Consider the following 21,059-nt stretch of genomic DNA (forward strand, 5'->3'; position numbering starts at 1 on the left):
TAGTAGCTCTTTCACAAGACAGTCTGTAAAGCCGAAACAGCTGTATGTGTAGGATTTTCTGGCTTTTGGTTTTCAATTCTCAATCATTGTTATAAAGACTTGTATAGAGGGTCTGACATTGATTTGCAGGAATGCGGCCTTCCAATAGGTGGTGCTGCAGAGGTATTGTTCCATCTCCCTTATTTGCACATTAGTAGGAAAAACTACACAGGACATAGATGTGATCTTACGTCCTTCACTAAGACAGGTCATTGGGCACGTGGCAGTCTGACAGTGCTGGGGAATGTCTCTCCAATTATTTAATGAATTTGCAGCCTCTTCTCTTGTCTATGCCAGGATTCAAACTTGGAGCCTAGTCTGTGGGAGGCAGAAAGACTTGGGGTGCCTTCACCTGTGGCACATTCACTGTGGACTTTCCGCAGTGGAAAATCTGCAGCTACGAGATCAATTTAGCTGTGTGATCAGTTTAACACCAGCGCACAGCTTACTTAGGAGTGGCAGCAGGCAGGAGTCGTGAGGTGAAGGCTTTCAGAGGCTGGTCTGGTGACAAAGAGGGCAGCAAAGAAGCCATTTCTCTCCAATACAAATATTAAGATAGACTGACATTCTTCAGGAAGTACAATGATTGGACTGCAGAAGACTGGGGTAGAGATATTTTCTCTGACAAAGCCCCTTGAGACAATTGGTATGTCTGGAAGAATGATAGTCCAGAGAAGAAAAGTTGAGTGCTAGCATGAGTCCTGGGTCATGCCAACAGTAGAGCATCCTGAGGCCATTCATGTGTGGGGTGCTTTTCATCCAAGGGAGTGGGCTCACTTACAGCCTAAGAACACTGCCATGAATAAAGAATGGGATCTTCCAAGAGCAACTTCTCCCAACCATCCAGGAGCACTTTGGTGATGGAACAATGCTTTTCCAGCCTGATAGAGCACCATGTCACAAGGCAAAAGCAATAACGAAGTGGCTCAGTGAACAAAACATTGACATTTTCTTCTCGGCCCAATATCTTGTTTGGCCGTGTGAATGTAGCCTAAGGCTACATGCACACAGGCAAAAATCTCATGTGAGTTTTGTGCGTTGCAAGCAGCACTTACAGCCACTGCCTTCAGGACGGGATTTTGGAGACTTGGATTGTAGGGGACTTTACTCTTCATCGTCTGGATGCTGAATAATCATGAGTTAACTGCTAGCCCACCTGACTCTATTCCTCTGGGGGATACTCAACTACACCAAGACATTACATCACAGAGCAGAGACCAACCCTTCCCATCAACCCCCACCATTTTACTGCAGTGTAGCCAGGTGGGAGAGGGGCATAAACCGTGATAGCCGCCGTGACCATCACCTCCCCCTCTGGCACAGGTAGTGACCTCCTACCATGCCCACTAAATAGTCACCCAACCAGAATACTGTATAACATGCAGGTTCTCATTCTATTGTCAGCCTATTAGGTGACTCAACAGCTATGACCAGGTAGAAGTGCAGACCCAGTACCATATATGTACTCCAAAGTATTCTGGTGTTACTCGCTCACCCTTTCCTTTTTTTGAATGAGCTCTTTCGGTGTCAGACTGTCAGCTTTTCCCAGAATTGGAACAATATTTACTTTATCATGAAGCGCTCGTAGGAATTCTACGTCTAGAGGTCGCAATCTGAAAAAAAGATAGAAAAATAAAGATTGCATTCTATAACATAAAACACAAAGTGATGTAAATGAGAAATGGAGAATGGGGATTTGAATTATTATTAGTCAGCAAGTTTTTCTTACTTTATTTGGGGGGGGGGGGCTTTTTCATTTCACTGATTTTATATTTTATTTGTTTTGTTTAAAAGTGTTACTATCATTACAATTTTTTAATGTACATAATAGGAGATTCTTAGCAATTTTGCAATTAGTTTTATCAGCTTATTCTGTACATTAAAAAAAATTGTAATGACTGTTACACTTTAACCCTTTGGAATCCAATTTTGGATTCAGGGTTTCCTAGGGGTTTTTCTCTTTCTGCCATTATACAATGGCGCCACCTGCTGGCTAGAGCCAGTACTGCGGTATGGGACATGCTGGAGAGGCCCCCGACAACAGAGCGCCAGTAATATACAGTAAGAATACAATGCCAGACGTCTTCCGACATCGCAGCTGTACAGCCTTCAATCAGAATGTCTTCAGACGTCAGACAGTGGATTGGAAAGGGTTAAGGCCTCACGCACACAAGCGGATTTGCATTGCGGAATCCAGAGCGGGTGACCGCCCCCGTACTCCGCAGCAAGTATTGCGCATAGCATGCTAAGGAAAAATGATTTTACATATGCATGAGCAGAAACCAATTGAGGTTTCCGCTCGCAGAGGAAAAATCGCAGTATGCTCCATTTTTGAGTGGATTCCACTCGGACGGCTTGCATTGAAGTCAAAGGATGCTGTCCAATCCGCGACCCTTTCGCAGTTGACATTACGGAAAGGTCAGGGATTTTGCGCCATTGCTAGACGATGCCGCTGGAAAAGCAGGAGTTAAAAAAAAAGTGTACCACGCATATCTGACGGCGAGGTGTGCGGACCATCCTCAGTACGGATTGAAGAAAAGAAAAGCAAGTATGTGCGGACGCTGCCGCTGCCAGTGCAGGATGCCACTGTGGAATTCTGCATGTGGAATAGAGCACCACTTGCGCACAGTACTGTGTGTAACCTGGATCCTCCTCCTCCTTGGTTGCTCTAGCATGCTCTGAGAGGCCAGAATAGTGGACTCAGAGGAGAAGGATCCAGGCTGCACACAGTGCTGTACCCCGGCAGAGCGCCATAAGAGGAATAATGGAATAAAGGTGTGAAGGTCTCAGACAAATGAGGGTCCAAGGAGACTGCTACTGGGGGACATGGGCAAGGAGGGATATCACTTAGGGATGCAGGGCCACAGAGGACACACTACTACATGGTATGGGCACAGGGGGAGTAGTATCAATTAGGGGGATCAGCAGTACAGGGAATGCACAATTAAATAATTATATGGGAGTGACAAGGGCACAGAGGAAGCACTATTACATGGCAGGGGCACAGAGAGAGCACTATCACTTGGGTAGAGCTGGGGGACAGGGGACGTACTAATACATTGCAGGTGCAGTACAGGGAATGCACAATTACATGATTATGTGGGAGTGACAGGGGCACAGAGGATGCACTATTACATTGAAGGGATGTCACAGGGAGTGCACAATTCAATTGCAGGGGTGGCACAGTAGACAGACAATGAGATTGAGTAGGTGGCACAGGGGATGCAGCCTTGAACTCTGAAGTTAAGTTGCACTGAGGGGGCACAAGATAAACTTTTGCACCAGGGCCCAAGAGCCTTTAGCTATGCCCCTAATCACACGTTATAGTGACCTAGTGGCTACTGATCATTCCTTTACATTAGCAGTGATCTGTACATAGAGAAATGCAGGGAGGACACAGATTAAATTCTTCTATCTATCTATCTATCTATCTATCTATATATACACATACACATTTTAGCCTGATATGGGGCGGTTTGTTATCAAAACAACTCTGCCCTCCTGTGTACACATTATGTAACTACACTATTTGCCTCACACTCATCATCACCATAGCATCTACAGGGTGGTCCACGGAAAAGTACCCCAGCACCACACTCTTATGAAAGCTGTCTGAAAGAAAATGTCTTTGTGGCTCACAGCAACCAATCACAGTGCAGCTTTAATTTCTTATATTGCTGAGGTAACATAAAAGCAACACTGTGATTGGTTGCTATGGGCAACAAAGATTTAAATTTTTTTAAATACTAGGTTAATTCTATCAATAAATATTTTTTCCAGTATGGCACATACCCGTGTCCCAGAGGCGATAGGAAGTACAGACAGCAATGCACACGCGTGTCCTGGAGATTCTTGCGGTTTAAGCCACTCTCATCTCTGAAGTATTGCTCAAATTGCTGGTCAATGTAATCAGCCACTGGCTTCCAGCTGAAAGGCACATAAGTAGGGTGTAAAGCTGGATCCATATGTCAACTTTATGGTGTGCATGAAAAAATGTAATCACACTGCCTTTGTGAGCACCATTACATCCTTATACGTGATTAAATGTGACATCACAGGATTTATAAATATCCTACTTAATATCAGATCAAAAACACCAATATTACTCCCATCTGGCCAATCAGAAGGCTAGAAGAAGCAAGCTCTGCACCCCTGATTGATGACACTCACGGTTTCTGCCAACAGGGGGCGAGGCACTAATGTTTCTACATAGGTGAGTCAAAATACTATATACAACATCAGAGCCACATGGGCTCTAAAGGCGCATACATACCACTCCTCGTTGTTTATGGCATCCCCATAGCCTGGTGTGTCCACTACTGTTAGACGGAGTCTGACACCCTTCTCCTGAATATCCACTGTCTGCTTCACAATCTCTATGGTCTGGGTTACACGCTCTGTGAATAAAGGGTTAAATACAAAAGATGTGATGGGGCAGTAATAAAACGTTGTCATTAGGAAATGTAAAAAAATAACTCTGCATGACAGAATAAGGATTGTAGCTGTAGGGGGCGCAGAGGTAGGGGTCAGACTTGGAGCCTAAGAGGACCTTCTTCCACATAGGAGGACAGCAGTATTATAAACAACACGTGGTAGGTGGGTGCCCCATTATAAATTGAGTTTTGATATAATTACGGTCTAAGGAAACGCTAAGGAAAGGACAATTATGATGAAGGGAAATAAAATAACTTTGTATAATAAAGACATTTTACTTATTACAATACATATCATACAATACATATTTTTTAACCTGCAAAAAAAGTACCTTCTGGGCTTGGGAGCTGACGGCCCCGATACAGATCTGTCAAGAAAAGACTATTTATAAGAGTAGACTTTCCCAAACCGGACTCACCTAGGAAAAAAAAAAGAGGATAATCAGAAACCTCTACATCAAGGTTGACTATATCCTACAGTACATGTAGTCTGCTAAGACACACCGCTGACTTATTATATAGTCAAGTGCAGTTTCATAAGGTATTTCTAATGCTATTAAAACCAGTTGGCCATTTCCTAGTCCACTGGCGTAACTATAAGGGATGCAGGGGATGCGGTTGCACCCGGGCCCAGGATCCTTAGGGGGCCCATAAGGCCTTTCTTCTCCATATAGGGAACCCAGTCCTATGACTAAAACATTATAGTTGTGGGCCCTGTCACAGGTTTTGCATTGGGGTCAAGGAGCTTCAAGTTACACCTCTGTGTTAAGGGGTTAAGAGGAGTTGGGGGGCCCCAAGATAAACTTTTGCACCCGGGCCCATGAGCCTTTAGCTACACCCCTGTCCTAGTCGGTACACCCCTAGGGAGAGATTTACTAAGGCTGGTGCTTTACACAGTACCCCAGTCTTTTAAACTGAAGTTCATTGGAAATGCACCCAGTTGATTAAACAGAACATACTTCTTAATAAATTCAGCTCATCTTGAGCTCTTCCTAAAGATATCTTTAGCAATAATCAATCTGATGCATAGTTCCTGGCAATGCCCTCTGCTGTTCAACCCCACTAACTTTTCTTACCACTGTTCAAAATTGGTGACTGACAAAAAAAGTTGCAAATTTTAGTGCAAATATGATGTGTGCCAAAATTTGCAAATTTCTTATGGCAAAATACTGGCACAAATCAAATGATAAATTAGTCACTAGTAGAGATGAGCGAACACCAAAATGCTCGGGTGCTCGTTACTCAGGATGAACTTTTCGCGATGCTCGAGGGTTCGTTTCGAGTAACGAACACCATTGAAGTCAATGGGCGACCCGAGCATTTTTGTATATCGCCGATGCTTGCTAAGGTTTTCATTTGTGAAAATCTGGGCAATTCAAGAAAGTGATGGGAACAACACAGAAACGGATAGGGCAGGCGGGGGGCTACATGTTGGGCTGCATCTCAAGCTCACAGGTCCCACTATTTAGCCACAATAGCGGCAAGAGTGGGCCCCCCCCCCCCCCCCCACTGTCAGCATAAAGATCGTTCTCCTCTGCCATAGCTGTAACAGCTGTGGCAGAGAAGAACGATGTTAGCCCATTGAATTCAATGGAGCCGGCAATACAGCAGGTTCCACTGAAAGCAATGGGCTGCCGGCGATCGCAGGATGAATTGTCGGGAAGGGCTTAAATATATAAGCCCTTCCCTGCAATTCATCCAGAAATGTGTAAAAATAAAAATATATACCGTATATACCGGCGTATAAGGCGACGGGGCATATAAGATGACCCCCCAACTGTCACCTTATACGCCGGGAATACAGCGGAGCAAAGAATAAAAATCATTACTCACTTCTCCTGGCGTTCTGCGGCGCTGCTGCAGGCTGTTGCTCCCTCCTGGTCCCCGGCAGAGCATTGCTTTCTGGACACAGGGCTTGAAATCCCCGCCTCCAGAAAACACACGTCCCTTCAGCCAATCACAGCCATTCAATGACATCATTGTCATTGGCTGTGATTGGCTGAAGGCACGTGTGTTTTCTGGAGGCGGGGATTTCAAGCCCTGTGTCCAGAAAGCAATGCTCTGCCGGGGACTAGGAGGGAGCAACAGCCTGCAGCAGCGCCGCAGAACGCCAGGAGAAGTGAGTAATGATTTTTATTCTTTGCTCCGCTGTATTCCCGGCGTATAAGGTGACAGTTGGGGGGTCGTCTTATATGCCCCGTCGCCTTATACGCCGGTATATACGGTATATATTTTTATTTTTACACATTTCTGGATGAATTGCAGGGAAGGGCTTATATATTTAAGCCCTTCCCGACAATTCATCCTGCGATCGCCGGCAGCCCACTGCTTTCAGTGGAACCTGCTGTATTGCCGGCTCCATTGAATTCAATGGGCAAACATCGTTCTTCTCTGCCACAGCTGTTACAGCTGTGGCAGAGAAGAATGATTTGTCTTCTATATGTTCTCAATGGGGTCGGCGCTGCTGCCGCCGGCCCCATTGAGCGCATATAGAGAAGAGAACAGGAATCGCAGATCGCACATAGGTGCGATCTGCGATTTCTATGGCCTAAGAAGGACCGTTGGGGTTCTTGAAGCCTAAAATAACTCCTAACGCTCTTATAGCAGCAGCACCAGCAGCAGCACTTTCCCTGATTTATGTCAGAAGGCATCTGTGGCGAGCCGTGGGAGGGCAGATTTTAATACTCGGGTGACACCTAATCTCGCCAGCCACTCACTGTAGGGGGGTGGTATAGGGCTTGAACGTTGCAGGGGGAAGTTGTAATGCCTTCCCTGTCTTTCTATTGGCCAGAAAAGCGCGCAAATTTCTCAGGGAAGAAAATGAAAGTAACTCGAACATCGCGTGGTACTCGTCTCGAGTAACGAGCATCTTGAACACCCTAATACTCGAACGAGTATCAAGCTCGGACGAGTATGCTCGCTCATCTCTAGTCACTAGTGTGCCCGAGAGGGAAACTCTCTGTATAGTCACAGGGAAACTTTCTAACATGCTGGAAACAAAATGCTTTGACTCTTTGAAATGCTTAAAGGGAATCTGTCACCAGGACATGAGAGGCATGAACCGAGAATAAGTATGTGCGTCCACTTATGTCCTATTGTGAAATGCTGCAATGTTTTGGAACAAACATACTATGAAGTTTGATGCTGAATAGTACCCCAAGTCACAGGGTGGCGCTGTGCTGGCCTCTACCTGCTTTGGTGGCCAAGACTGACAGTTCTTTCCCTGTTTGTGTATGGAGAGAGGGATATCACTGAAGATGATGCGGGCGGGGAGAGGTTGGAGTGGCACTGCCCAAGTAAAGACTAGAGTTGAGAGAACGTACTCTGCTGAGCTTGATGCTCGTTCGAGTATTAGCATACTCGATGGTGCTCGTTACTCGAACGAGCATCACGCCGTGTTCGACCCCGCCCCTGTTTTTGGCTGCTCTCCACTGTGACATGCCTGTTTTGCCACCTCCCCGCCGCATCGCGCATGGCAAATCTTTTGGCTGGCAGGGAGGCGAGAGAGAGAGAGAGACACCCCCCCAAAAAAGCTCGGGACCTGGCAGGCGACATACAAAAATGCTTGAGTCTCCCATTGTAGTCAATGGGGTTCATTACTCAAGTAGAGCTCTCGAATTTTACGAAAAGGGTGTATGTTCCTTATCTGTTTGTGCGTGTGAACGGTGTCCTGTTCAGTGTATATGTTGTATTCCATCTATGGCAAGCCAGGCCCCTAGGTCCTTGTTGTCTCGTGGGTTCCTACTCTAACAAGACAATTTCCCCGGAGTCCTGCCTACAAGCAGGGTGATCATCCCAATAGGGACGGCCCCATGCTGGAACCTAGGGGCCTGGCTGATATACAACATGTGCACTGAACAGGACACCGTTCCCAAGGAACATACACACTGAACGGGTAACTGTTTACACCAACAAACGGAATCTCACCTAGAACCTTAAGCAAGCAAGCAACACCAGAGCAGAACATGCATGACACCAAGCACCAGAGTTCAGGGAGGAAAAAATAGCTAAAATGGATAAATGATCAGCACCATCTACAAAGAGGGGCTGGTATTTATATGCACAGACTGGTGTTAATTGGCTGGAGAACTCCACACCATCAGCCAGCCAGCTCAACACCTGCAGCAGTGTGCTCCTGAAATATTCATGTGTACATTTAAGCAACGAATGGGTTAATCTGGTTTAATAATATTGAAGAATATTAATAAATATTAAGGAAACTTTTTTATTATTATCATCATTCTGTCATTTTTGTTTCTCTTCTTAGGTATTTGAAGAGAGAAATGAGCTACTATTTGTGCATTCTTTCTTTTTTTTGGTAGTCAGAAATTTGCTCTAGGCTCAATATTTAAAACTCCAGACAGCACAGATCTTTGGTATGTCAAAACTTCATGGTATGTTAAAGTACAAATGTTCCACCTATTCAGAATAATTCAGTAACTAGAAAATGTAAAACCTTCAACTTTTAGGCCCCCTGTCCACGGGCGATGCGGTATCCTGCAGCGAAGCTCCGCCGCGGGAGCCGCTGCCCAGGAGCAGGAACCGCCGCCGAATCTCCGCAGGTCAGCCCTATCGAATAGATAGGCTGGCCGTGGAGAATCGGGGCAATATTAATGGATTCTTTAAATGTGCTGCCCCACGTTGTGGTTGTTGTCAGTACACCCTTAATAAATCTAGGGAATTTAATAACCCACAGAACAACAAAAAATACAAAATCAATAGTTTTATTAACTGCAAAACTAGTGGAATAATCTATATAGTAGTATGCACCCTATGTAATCTACTCTATGTGGGATGTACCTCTAGGAGATTACATACCAGAATAGCAGAACATCTGAGGGACATCCAAAAAAATCTATTAGGAAAATCAGGGGTTGCAAATCACTTTATCCTAAAACATGGTGGTGAAACAAAAAATTTCTCATGTTTGGGTATAGACAGAGTTTGGAAAAATAGGAAACAAAAAGTGGAAATGAAGGATATTCTCCGTAGGGAAGCGTATTGGATTTTGGAACTAAATACTAGATTTCCATTTGGTATGAATTATAGAACGGATTTATTCTGTGTTTATTAAAAAATAGGAAGGGGAGAGGAAAAGAAAAAAGAAAAGGTATATATATATATGTTTTTTTTTCAGTTTTTTTTTTTCTTTTAACTTCTACTCTGTAGATTTTGGTGAATTTATATACCCTGCAATCACTTTATTATTATGCAGAAATAGCTTGTGCAACTATATATCTAGGAAATCTAGGAGCATGTATTCAAAAAAAATTTTTTTTTTTTCTTTGCTTTTTTCTTCTTGATTTCTGCTCTGTAGATTTTGGTGAACTTATATACCCTGCAGTCGTTTTATTGCTATGCAGAGATAGATTGTGTAACTATATATCTGGGAAATCTAAGAGCATATACTCTAGGTTTTTTTTTTTCTTTATTTGGATTTTTGCTTTGCTTTGTTGGGATTTTTTGTCTTCCAGACTCTTTTTTCCCCTCAGAATTTCTACTTATTTATCGCTATGCAGATGTATTCAAGTATTGTTTTCCAGATATCCACATGCATACTTGTTTCTCTATTTGTCTGTTTTGAACCCCTTTGCCACAAATCTCTGTATGCTGGTTGTAACATGTGGTGTAATTAGCTCTTGAACACACCCTCCAGACCATTCCTCAGCCATTTCTCCTCCTGACAAGCTAGCACACACAGGTATTGCTTCTTTGATTTTAATTTGTATTTGGTCTATAAATGTCTTGTGTATTCCATACCTCATAGCTGTTGACAAAGGCTACCATAGCCGAAACGCGTTCAGCGCGAACCTGTGAGTTGTATGCTTTTTTTTATTCAATAAAGAATGGAATTTTTTTAACGGTAGCAGCTCCCCTCCATCTCTACTTTTTGTTCTGATGGCTGACTGCCAGTGTCTTAAGTATATTCTGAGTCCAGTCATGAGATTATTGCCTGACTGCTTATGTCTGTATTCAGTCTGAGGAGTAAGTTTGTATCCAGTCAAATGGGTGATGTCTGACTGCTATGTTTGAACCCATTCTTGTCTGTTCCTTCCATTCGAGGGTTATTGGATGTCTGTACCCGATCCTGTTTGAACTCCATCCAATGGGTTGTCAGACATCTGAATCCTATCCTGTCTGAACTCCATCCGATTGGCGGTCAGACACCGGAACTATGTGCTATTTGACTTGTGGTCTATACTTTGGTGTATTGTTGTTTGCAGACTCTCCTCTGAAGAGGTTTGCGGCTTGTCTGCACTACCTGTTTCTGATTTGCGTAAGTCTTTTTGCTCATCTACTATAAGCTGGAGTTTTGTAAGATCTTGCTCGCTGTTTTGTGTGGCTTTATAATGTGTGACATCTGTGCCACTGCTTCCTTCTGCCACCTAACAAGAGACAGAGCCGCCCTAGTTTTCTGACATGGGGCCATCCCTATAGGGACGATTACTTCACTTGTAGGCAGGTCTCCCTGTAAGGCCAGGGTCAGATGCCTTGTTGGTGTTCCCCTGATGTCATATATTGTAATTTCTGTTTATATATTAATAAAATGTATATGTGTCGGTACAATACAGTTGAAAAGTCTTCAGACTCTTTCACTTTTTTTACATTTTATTATGTTGTGACTTTGTGCAAATGAAAAAAAAATTAAGTTTATCCCCATCATTCTGCCCTGAATACCCCACAATGAAACACAGAATCTTCAAAATTATTTGAAAATGAAAAACTAACATTTTGCATTGACATAAGTATTCACACCCTGTACTCAGTACTTAGTTGAAGCCCTTTTGGCAGCGATTACAGCCTCCAGTCCTTTTGGGTATGACGCCACAAGGTTTGCACACCTGGATTTGGGGATTTTCTGCCGATCCTCTCAAGCTCTGTCAGGTTGGATGGGGTTCTTCTGTCTGTGGACGATCATTTTCAGGTCTCTCCAGAGATGTTCGATTCGGTTCAAGTCAGGGCTCTGGCTGGGCCACTCAAGAACATTCACAGTTGTCCCTAAGCCACTCTTGTGTTGTCTTGCCTGTATGTTTAGGGTCATTGTCTTGTTGGAAGGTGAACCTTCTGCCCAGTCTGAGGTCCCTTGTTCTCTGCATTAGGTTTTCATTAAAAATATCTCTGTACTTTGCTCCATTCAGCTTTCCATCAAAACTGACCAGTCTCCTTGTCCTAGCTGCTGAAAAACACCCCTACAGCATAATGCTGCCACCACCATGCTTCACTCTAGGGATTGGTATTGGGCAGGTGAGGAGCAGTGCCTGGTTTGCTCCAGACATAATGCTTAGAATTGAGGTCAAAAAGTTCAGTCTTGGTTTCATCACCACAAAGAATTCTGTTTCTTGCAGTCTGAAAGTCTCTTAGCTGCTATTTGGCAAACTCAATGCAGGCTTTCATGTGCCTTTTACTAAGGAGTGGCTTCTTTCTGGCTATCCTGCTATAAAACCCAGACTGGTGGAGTGCTGCAGTGATGGTTGACCTTCTCGAAGGTTCTCCTATCTGCACACAGATCTTTGGTGCTCAGCTTAGTTTGATGGGTTGGCCAGCTCTCGGAAGAATCCTGGTTTTCTAAATCTCTTCCATTTAAGAATTACAGCAGCCACTGTGCTCTTGGGAACTTTTAGTGCAGGGGAATGGTTTTATAGCCTTCTCAGATTTCTGCCTACCCACAATCCTGTCTCTGAGCTCTACAGGCAGGTATTTCCTCCTCACGGCTTGCTTTTGACTCTGATATGCATTGTGAGCTGTCAGACCTTATATAGACAAGGGTGTGTTTTTCAAAATTATGTCCAGTCATTTAAATTTACTACATGTGGACTCCGACCAAGGTGTAGAAACATCTCAAAAATGATCAAGAGAAATGGGAGTCCACTAGAGCTAAATTTCCAGTATCATACCAAAGGGTCTAAATACTTATGTCAACGTAGAATGTTAGTTTTTAATAAAAAAAATATTACAAATATTTCTAACATTCTGTTTTCACTGTTATTATAAGGTAATGAGTGGAGAATGTTGGGGGAAAACTTGAATTTTTCTTAAATTTGTACAATGCTACAACATAACAAAATGTAAAAAAAAGTGAAAGGGTATGAAGACTTTCCGAATGCATTGCCTATTCTTGTTTATCATGTTCTGACAGGACACAAGGTGTGCGCCCATGCAGGCCCTCTTTTAGGACATTTCATATACACTCATGTAGGCATGCAGTATAAGCCCTGCACAAATGTAACACCACCTTTTCCTATCAAATTCCTTTCCTATTTTTTTGTTTAGGTGTGTGGACTTCTCAGTTGAGTATTCTGATGTGTTGAGACCTAAATTCATTTTGACCCTTTAGATAAAAAGCTAAGGACCACATCTGCTGTTTGAGCTCCATATTTAGCATATATTTGGTATACAGTAATAACTCAGTTGTGCCATATTATTAATATGTTATGCTATATACCAATATTTTGAAGTTTATACAGACAGTCCGCACATTTTATTTCTTTCCGTTTTTCTCATTACCTGCAACCATGAGAGTGAATTCAAAGCCTTTCTTCACATACTTTCTATGAACTTGGTTGGGGAGGGTTGCAAATCCAACATATTCTCTGTCCTCCTACATACGAGAATGACAAGTAAGTGACTAGAGTACATACATGGGAAGACTAGTACTTCATTTAATTGCATAAAACATCCTTATATAAAATATATCTGGTTTTAATATCCAGAAATCCCTATTATGCTCATACAGCATTTTACCAATCGAATGCTTTAAAAGCAGGAGGAATTCGGGAAGTAGGAGAGAGCAGAAGTGAGGAAAGCAGAATCACACCCATTGGTTCTTCTTAGTGCTGTCAACAAAATATGGACCCGGTTATGGCTGTACATAGCACCTGTATTCTGCTAAAGACACCAGGAAGAGCCAGTTCAGGTAAATTTGGCTCTCGCTCTAGGGTACCTAAATTGCTCCCATTCGTGAAGAGAATGACTGTGGCAATTGATGAAGTGTGTGTAAGCATCTTACTGGTATAAAAAAGAAAAATGTTAATTCAAGAAATAAAAGTAATCGTGAGTGATCATTTTGTACCTCACTGGAGTCATAGGGGTCCAGTTTTCCCCATGGGCTTTTAGGTCTAGAAGGACTTGGAGGTGGTACCAGAGGTGGACATCCCCAACCTGGAGGCAAGACAGGAAGGGTCTGGCTTGTATCTTCTCCCTCATCATTGTTCTCCTTAATATGCCTGACAGAAAATAGCTCAGGCTCTAGATGGGACTGCATGGCATCATTGCATAAGTGTTCTACGTTCTGCTCCCTGTAATATTTCTGTTGATCACTATTGTGCCTTTCAGTTTCTTGCTCCCACCAAAGCTTTTCCCCTTGATGGTCTATGTATAGGTTTTCTTCTTGTTGCTCGCAATGTAACCTTATTTCTTGTTGGTGATCTCTGCGTTGTCTCTCCTCTTCTTGTTGCTCTCGTCGAAGAGCTTCTTCCTGATATTGTCTATGGAGTCTTTCCTCCTCTTCACGTTGCTGCTCCCTGCGGAGCTTTTCATCCTCTTCACACCGCTCTCTGCGGAGCTTTTCTTCCTGATGCTCTCTACGGAGCCTCTCTTCTTCTTCTTGATGCTCCTTAACAAGACTCTCTTCGTCGTGATCTTTAAGCAGCTGCTCGTCTTCTTGATGCTGTTGTCTAAGATGTTCTTCGTCTTCTTGTGCTTTCCTCGGGTGAAGCCTTTCGTCTTCTTGCTGTCTTTGGGTAGTTGCTTGTTGCTGTGGTATATGGAATAGCTCCCTTTTCTCTTGTGCTCTCTTGTTACTTTCTCTAGGAAATGTATGGGTTATCTCTTTCACTTCTTCTTCTGAGTCATTACGCAGAAAATTTCGGATCTGACAGGGAGACATAGAAAACAACAGTAAACATTAAATTCAATTACTAAAGCCTTTCTCATAACAATGCCTGAAAATTCAGATTTAATTGCTACAATCCCATTTCTGACATCCTATTCATACTCCTAGGAGTTCAGAGAGCTAAGATTTATGGTGCTATTTAGCAGTATTCTCATGGAGTTCTAGCGTATGACTCTGCCAAACAGCACTATAGATTAGATTTTTCTGGATCTTTGGGAGTTTCATATAGGAGTAATTAGAGACTGGATGTAACCTAAATGGAACAGTCATTTTTAAGGGGAACCTGTCACCTTGGAACAGCACCATGGACTAAGTCCCATAGACTTCTATGGGAGAGTGCGTGTACAGCAATCTGAAAAGAGTCAAATTTTCAGACCATGCACAGACTTTACCGATAAACAGTGGGGGGAGAGGGGTGGGGAGGTGGGGAATACATACTTCCTATCACTTTCCCAAACAGCACCATAACTTAGATTATGGTGCTGTTCCGAGGTGACAGATTCCCTTTAAATTTGACCTTAAAGGGGTTGTCTCTAGAGATGAGCGAACGTGTTCTAAACGAACACTTACGCACCCAGACACCGGCTTTACCGAGGACTTCAGTGTCCGCGCGTAAAGATTCGGCCGGCGCCGGGGGGCGGGGAGAGGCGCGGCGGCGCGGGCGGCAGCAGCGGGGAACAGGGGGGAGCCCTCTCTCTCTCCCTCTCCCCCCCACTCCCCGCCGCACCCCCCCGCGCTGCCACGGCGACCCCCGAACTTTTTTCGCCCGAGCACGGAATTGCTCGCAAAGTTCGGTGCTCGGGCGAAAAGGGGCGGAGCCGAACACGTTCGCTCATCTCTAGTTGTCTCACTATTAAATCCTACATTCTTACATTTCTCTCTTAGATCAAACAAGTCTGTTAAGTCCTCGATCCTCTCCAGCTGTCAAGTGTGGCAGAACCTGGAAGCCATTGCCCATTAAGAATGGACTAAGATGTCTCAGGGACACCGTCACAATTTGGTGGCTGGCTAGTCATCACATTTGCACCAAGTTATTATAAAAAAAGGCGCTCTACTAAGTACTAATGATGCTTATCATAAAGGGGTTGAATAATCCTGAGACTGCAGTAATAATTAAAAATGGCCTTTTGTGTTGAATTTGGAGAAACCTCTTGTGATATTAGTTGTGTCGAGCTATTTAAATTGTTCTTGTTTGATTGTTTTCTTTGCAAACCTCTGAAAGTTTAGAATTTCGGCAAATTAACCTAATTTGCAATGGGGGATGAATAATTTAGATTGCAACTGTAACACAAGTAGTTATCAAGTAACATAATCTGTCATCAAGACCTTTACATCAATAACACCTACTGTACTAATAAACAAAGTGCAAGTTGTTACCAATCATTTAGAGACATTTCAGAACCTCCTCCTTCTTCTCTATTTCCAATCCTTGTAGACTGTAATCTAGTATGGGCACAGATCCCACCTAATGTTTCCTGGTATTGAAGTGTTTTACCATAATAATGAATGAAGCAAGACTGGGTTCTAGGGTCTATGATGGTAACAATGATGTATTCTGCAGGATTAACCTTAATTTAAAACAAAAATGGCAAACTAGATGAAAGACTGGCAGACTGATCAATAGGATAGGTCATCAATATCCTAGACCCTTTAAGTTAGGCCTCAATCACATTGGCATTAACACGCTGCTACGACGTCTGCTATTTTACTGCATTATAGGAGCAGAGCAAGGAAAGTAATTGAAGTTCCAGCTCCATTATATGTTGGACCCCAACGGTGCCTAATGTACCACATTCACTATAATGGGTTCCGTTGGGATTCCGTCATGGTGTTCAGCATTTTACTGGAAGTAAAGAAACATCATGCAGCACTATTTTTTTTTTCAGTAGTTGTAGCGAAATTTGTGAGGGAAGTTCCTAATAGAACCTCCAAAGCAGATGTGAACTAGGCCTTAGTGAGGTCAAACATTTTAAAAACGGACCCATTAAAGCTGGCACAGCTAGTGGGAATTTTTGCTTTTCTAGTGCATATGGATATCAGGGCCAAAGCCAAAGAGTGGCTCTTCCTCTGGCAGACTTGAGGTGTCCATATAGTATACATGGTTGGCCTCACAGTTGCACAGACGCATGTAATACATTTACCCCGCAGAATAGAACTTTCTTCCAAAAAAATCAGTTGTTTGCCTGGAGGAGTGAGAATCTAGCGGACTGGATCTGAAATAAATGGAATTAATCTAAAAAGAATCATGGCTTACATGTATTATAAATGCTTCCTAACTAGAGATGAGCGAGCACCAAAATGCTCGGGTGCTCGTTACTCGGGACGAACTTTTCGCGATGCTCGAGGGTTCGTCAATGGGCGACCAGAGCATTTTTGTATTTCGCCGATGCTCGCTAAGGTTTTCATGTGTGAAAATCTAGGCAATTCAAGAAAGTGATGGGAACGACACAGCAACGGATAGGGCAGGCGAGGGGCTACATGTTGGACTGCATCTCAAGTTCACAGGTCCCACTATTAAGCCACAATACCGGCAAGAGTGGCCCCCCCCTCCCAACAACTTTTACTTCTGAAAAGCCCTCATTAGCATGGCATACCTTAGCTAAGCACCACACTACCTCCAACAAAGCACAATCACTGCCTGCATGACACTCCGCTGCCACTTCTCCTGGGTTACATGCTGCCCAACCCCCCCCCCGCACGACAGTGTCCACAGCGTACACCAAATTGTCCCTGCCCAGCCTTCAGCTGCCCTCATGCCACGCCACCCTCATGTCTATTTATAAGTGCGTCTGCCACAGGAAAAGCAGGCACACACTGCAAAGGGTTGGCATGGCTAGGCAGCGACCCCCCCATAAAAGGGGCGTGCCGATAGTCCACAATGCTGTACAGAAGCAATCAGAAATCCAATCCTGTGCCACCTCCATCTGGAGCTGCACACGTGCGCATAGCAATGGGGAACCTATGTGCCACACACTATTCATTCTGTCAAGGTGTCTGCACGCCCCAGTCAGACCGCGGTTTTTTATAAATAGTCACAGGCAGGTACAACTCCGCAATGGGAATTCCGTGTGCACCCACAGCATGGGTGGCTCCCTGGAACCCACCGGCGGTACATAAAAATATCCCATTGCATTGCCCAACACAGCTGAGGTAGTAATGTCGTGCTTAATGCAGGTGGGCTTCGGCCCACACTGCATGCCCCAGTCAGACTGGGGTTCTTTAGAAGTGGAAACAGATGCATTTACAACTCCCTGTGGACCAACAGCATGGGTGGGTGCCAGGAAGCCACCGGCGGTAAATAAAAATATCCCATTGCAGTGCCCATCACAGCTGAGGTAGTAATGTCATGTTTAATGCAGGTGGGCTTCGGCCCACACTGCATGCCCCAGTCTGACTGGGGTTCTTTAGAAGTGGACAGATGTAGGTTAAACTCCCTGTGCACCTACAGCATGGGTGGGTGCCAGGAAGCCACCGGCGCTACATAAATATATCCCATTGCATTGCCCAACACAGCTGAGGTAGTAATGTCATGTTTAATGCAGGTGGGCTTCGGCCCACACTGCATGCCCCAGTCAGACTGGGGTTCTTTAGAAGTGGACACATGTAGTTACAACTCCCTGTGCACCCACAGCATGGGTGGCTCCCTGGAACCCACCGGCGGTACATAAAAATATCCCATTGCATTGCCCAACACAGCTGAGGTAGTAATGTCATGTTTAATGCAGGTGGGCTTCGGCCCACACTGCATGCCCCAGTCAGACTGGGGTTCTTTAGAAGTGGACACATGTAATTACAACTCCCTGTGGACCCACAGCATGGGTGGGTGCCAGGAAGCCACCGGCGGTACATAAATATATCCCATTGCATTGCCCATCACAGCTGAGGTAATAATGTCATGTTTAATGCAGGTGGGCTTCGGCCCACACTGCATGCCCCAGTCAGACTGGGGTTCTTTAGAAGTGGACACATGTAGTTACAACTCCCTGTGCACCCACAGCATGGGTGGCTCCCTGGAACCCACCGGCGGTACATAAAAATATCCCATTGCATTGCCCAACACAGCTGAGGTAGTAATGTCGTGCTTAATGCAGGTGGGCTTCGGCCCACACTGCATGCCCCAGTCAGACTGGGGTTCTTTAGAAGTGGACAGATGTAGGTTAAACTCCGTGTGCACCTACAGCATGGGTGGCTCCCTGGAACCCACCGGTGGTACATAAATATATCCCATTGCAGTGCCCTACTCAGCAGAGCTAACGTCAGATACAATACAGGTGGGCTTTGGCCCACACTGCATGCCCCAGTCAGACTGGTAATATGTACCTTAACAGTAACCTCGTTGGTGGTAATGTGGTGGTGACTGCGGACCTAGTAGCGCGGTTTTATGTAGTTGGTTTTCGAAATGTGGCCATGATTAAGTGGGCCATGGCGGGGGGATGGTGGTGGTGCTCTCTTGTAGTGTCGTTAAAGGTGAAATTCTTGGACTGCCACCAGATGGACCAATGCAAAGGTATTTGCCAAGAATGTTTTCATTGTTGGAGGAGGAGGGGGATGTTTTGGAGGCACTATGTGTCCTCTCCACGTGTCCGTGGTTATATGCACCTTAACAGTAACAGCGTTGGTGGGAAATGGCCTTGCCGCCATCATGTCTTTGTGAAGCCTCTGTTTCCACACCCCAGTGACATACCATTAGCTGCGGTATAGGCAGAGCCCCGAATTATTAACATTTCAGCGGTAGTATTAGGGACAGGCCCCACTAACATATCACTAGCAGCAGTATAGGGGGAGCGCAGTCTTAGTTCCATTTCAGTAATAGTAGCACTCAAGACAGGCCCCAGTAACAATTCCCATTGCAGCAGTATAGGAGGAGCGCAGTCTTAGTTCCATTTCAGTAATAGTAGCACTCAAGACAAGCCCCAGTAACAATTCCCATTGCAGCAGTTTAGGGAGATAACAGTCTCTTTCACATTTCAGTAGCTGCAGTATAGACAAGGCCCCAGTTACATTCATGTAGCAAAAGTGTAGGCCAACCCCACACACCTTTCTGTACCATGAGTGCAGGCGAAGAACATAGAAATTACAATGATTACACTGTAGGTGAGGGCCCAAAAAAATTGGTGTAGCAACAGTACTAATGTACCTCAGAAAAAAATGGCCATGCCCAACCAAGATGGCAGGTGAAACCCATTAATCGCTTTGGTTAATGTGGCTTAAGTGGTAACTAGGCCCAGAGGCAGCCCAGTTTAACGAAAAATTGGTTCAAGTTAAAGTTTCATCGCTTGTAAGAGCATTGAAACGTATAAAAATTGTTTGGAAAAATTATATGAGTGAGCCTTGTGGCCCAAAGAAAAATTGCCCGTTCGGCGTGATTACGTGAGGTTTCAGGAGGAGGAGCAGGAGGAGGAATATTAGACACAGATTGATGAAGCAGAAATGTCACCGTTTTGGATGGTGATACAGAACGATGCTTCCATCCGCGGGTGCAGCCTACGTATTGCTTAAGTATCGCTGCTGTCCGCTGGTGGAGAAGAGAAGTCTGGGGAAATCCAGGCTTTGTTCATCTTGATGAGTGTAAGCCTGTCGGCACTGTCGGTTGACAGGCGGGTACGCTTATCTGTGATGATTGCCCCAGCCGCACTAAACACCCTCTCTGACAAGAGGCTAGCCGCAGGACAAGCAAGCACCTCCAGGGCATACAGCGCGAGTTCAGGCCACGTGTCCAGCTTCGACACCCAGTAGTTGTAGGGGGCAGAGGCGTCACGGAGGACGGTCGTGCGATCGGCTATGTACTCTCTCACCATCCTTTTACAGTGCTCCCGCCGACTCAGCCTTGACTGGGGAGCGGTGACACAGTCTTGGTGGGGAGCCATAAAGCTGTCCAGGGCCTTAAAGAGTGTTGCACTGCCTGTGCTGAACATGCTGCTCGATCCTCGCACCTCCCCTGCTACCTGGCCCTCGGAACTGCGCCTTCTGCCACTAGCGCTGTCGGAGGGGAATTTTACCATCAGCTTGTCCGCCAGGGTCCTGTGGTATAGCAACATTCTCGAACCCCTTTCCTCTTCGGGAATGAGAGTGGAAAGGTTCTCCTTATACCGTGGGTCGAGCAGTGTGTACACCCAGTAATCCGTAGTGGCCAGAATGCGTGCAACACGAGGGTCACGAGAAAGGCATCCTAACATGAAGTCAGCCATGTGTGCCAGGGTACCTGTACGCAACACATGGCTGTCTTCACTAGGAAGATCACTTTCAGGATCCTCCTCCTCCTCCTCCGCCTCCTCCTCCTCAGGCCATACACGCTGAAAGGATGACAGGCAAGCAGCATGGGTACCGTCAGCAGTGGGCCAAGCTGTCTCTTCCCCCTCCTCCTCGTCCTCCCCCTCCTCCTCCTCAACGCGCTGAGCTATAGACAGGAGGGTGCTCTGACTATCCAGCGACATACTGTCTTCCCCCGCCTCCGTTTCCGAGCGCAAAGCATTTGCCTTTATGCTTTGCAGGGAACTTCTCAAGAGGCATAGCAGAGGAATGGTGACGCTAATGATTGCAGCATCGCCGCTCACCACCTGGGTAGACTCCTCAAACTTTCCAAGGACCTGGCAGATGTCTGCCAACCAGGCCCACTCTTCTGAAAATAATTGAGGAGGCTGACTCCCACTGCGCCGCCCATGTTGGAGTTGGTATTCCACTATAGCTCTACGCTG

The 21,059-nt window shown here is 45.1% G+C and overlaps 1 protein-coding gene across 1 annotated transcript in view; it reads right to left on the bottom strand.

Moving 5' to 3' along the window:
• LOC136624664 (septin-4-like) overlaps window positions 1–16,078 on the bottom strand; it is a 31,720-nt gene extending 15,642 nt beyond the window's left edge. The window contains 7 exon segments of the mRNA XM_066598618.1: window positions 1,535–1,652; window positions 3,832–3,966; window positions 4,313–4,436; window positions 4,805–4,891; window positions 12,978–13,071; window positions 13,905–13,940; window positions 16,049–16,078. Coding sequence (XP_066454715.1) covers window positions 1,535–1,652; window positions 3,832–3,966; window positions 4,313–4,436; window positions 4,805–4,891; window positions 12,978–13,071; window positions 13,905–13,940; window positions 16,049–16,078 — 624 coding nt within the window.
• Between the last annotated feature and the right edge of the window lie 4,981 nt (window positions 16,079–21,059).

Source organism: Eleutherodactylus coqui, chromosome 4 (assembly GCF_035609145.1).
Source record: "Eleutherodactylus coqui strain aEleCoq1 chromosome 4, aEleCoq1.hap1, whole genome shotgun sequence".
NCBI classification, from domain to species: Eukaryota; Metazoa; Chordata; class Amphibia; order Anura; family Eleutherodactylidae; genus Eleutherodactylus; species Eleutherodactylus coqui.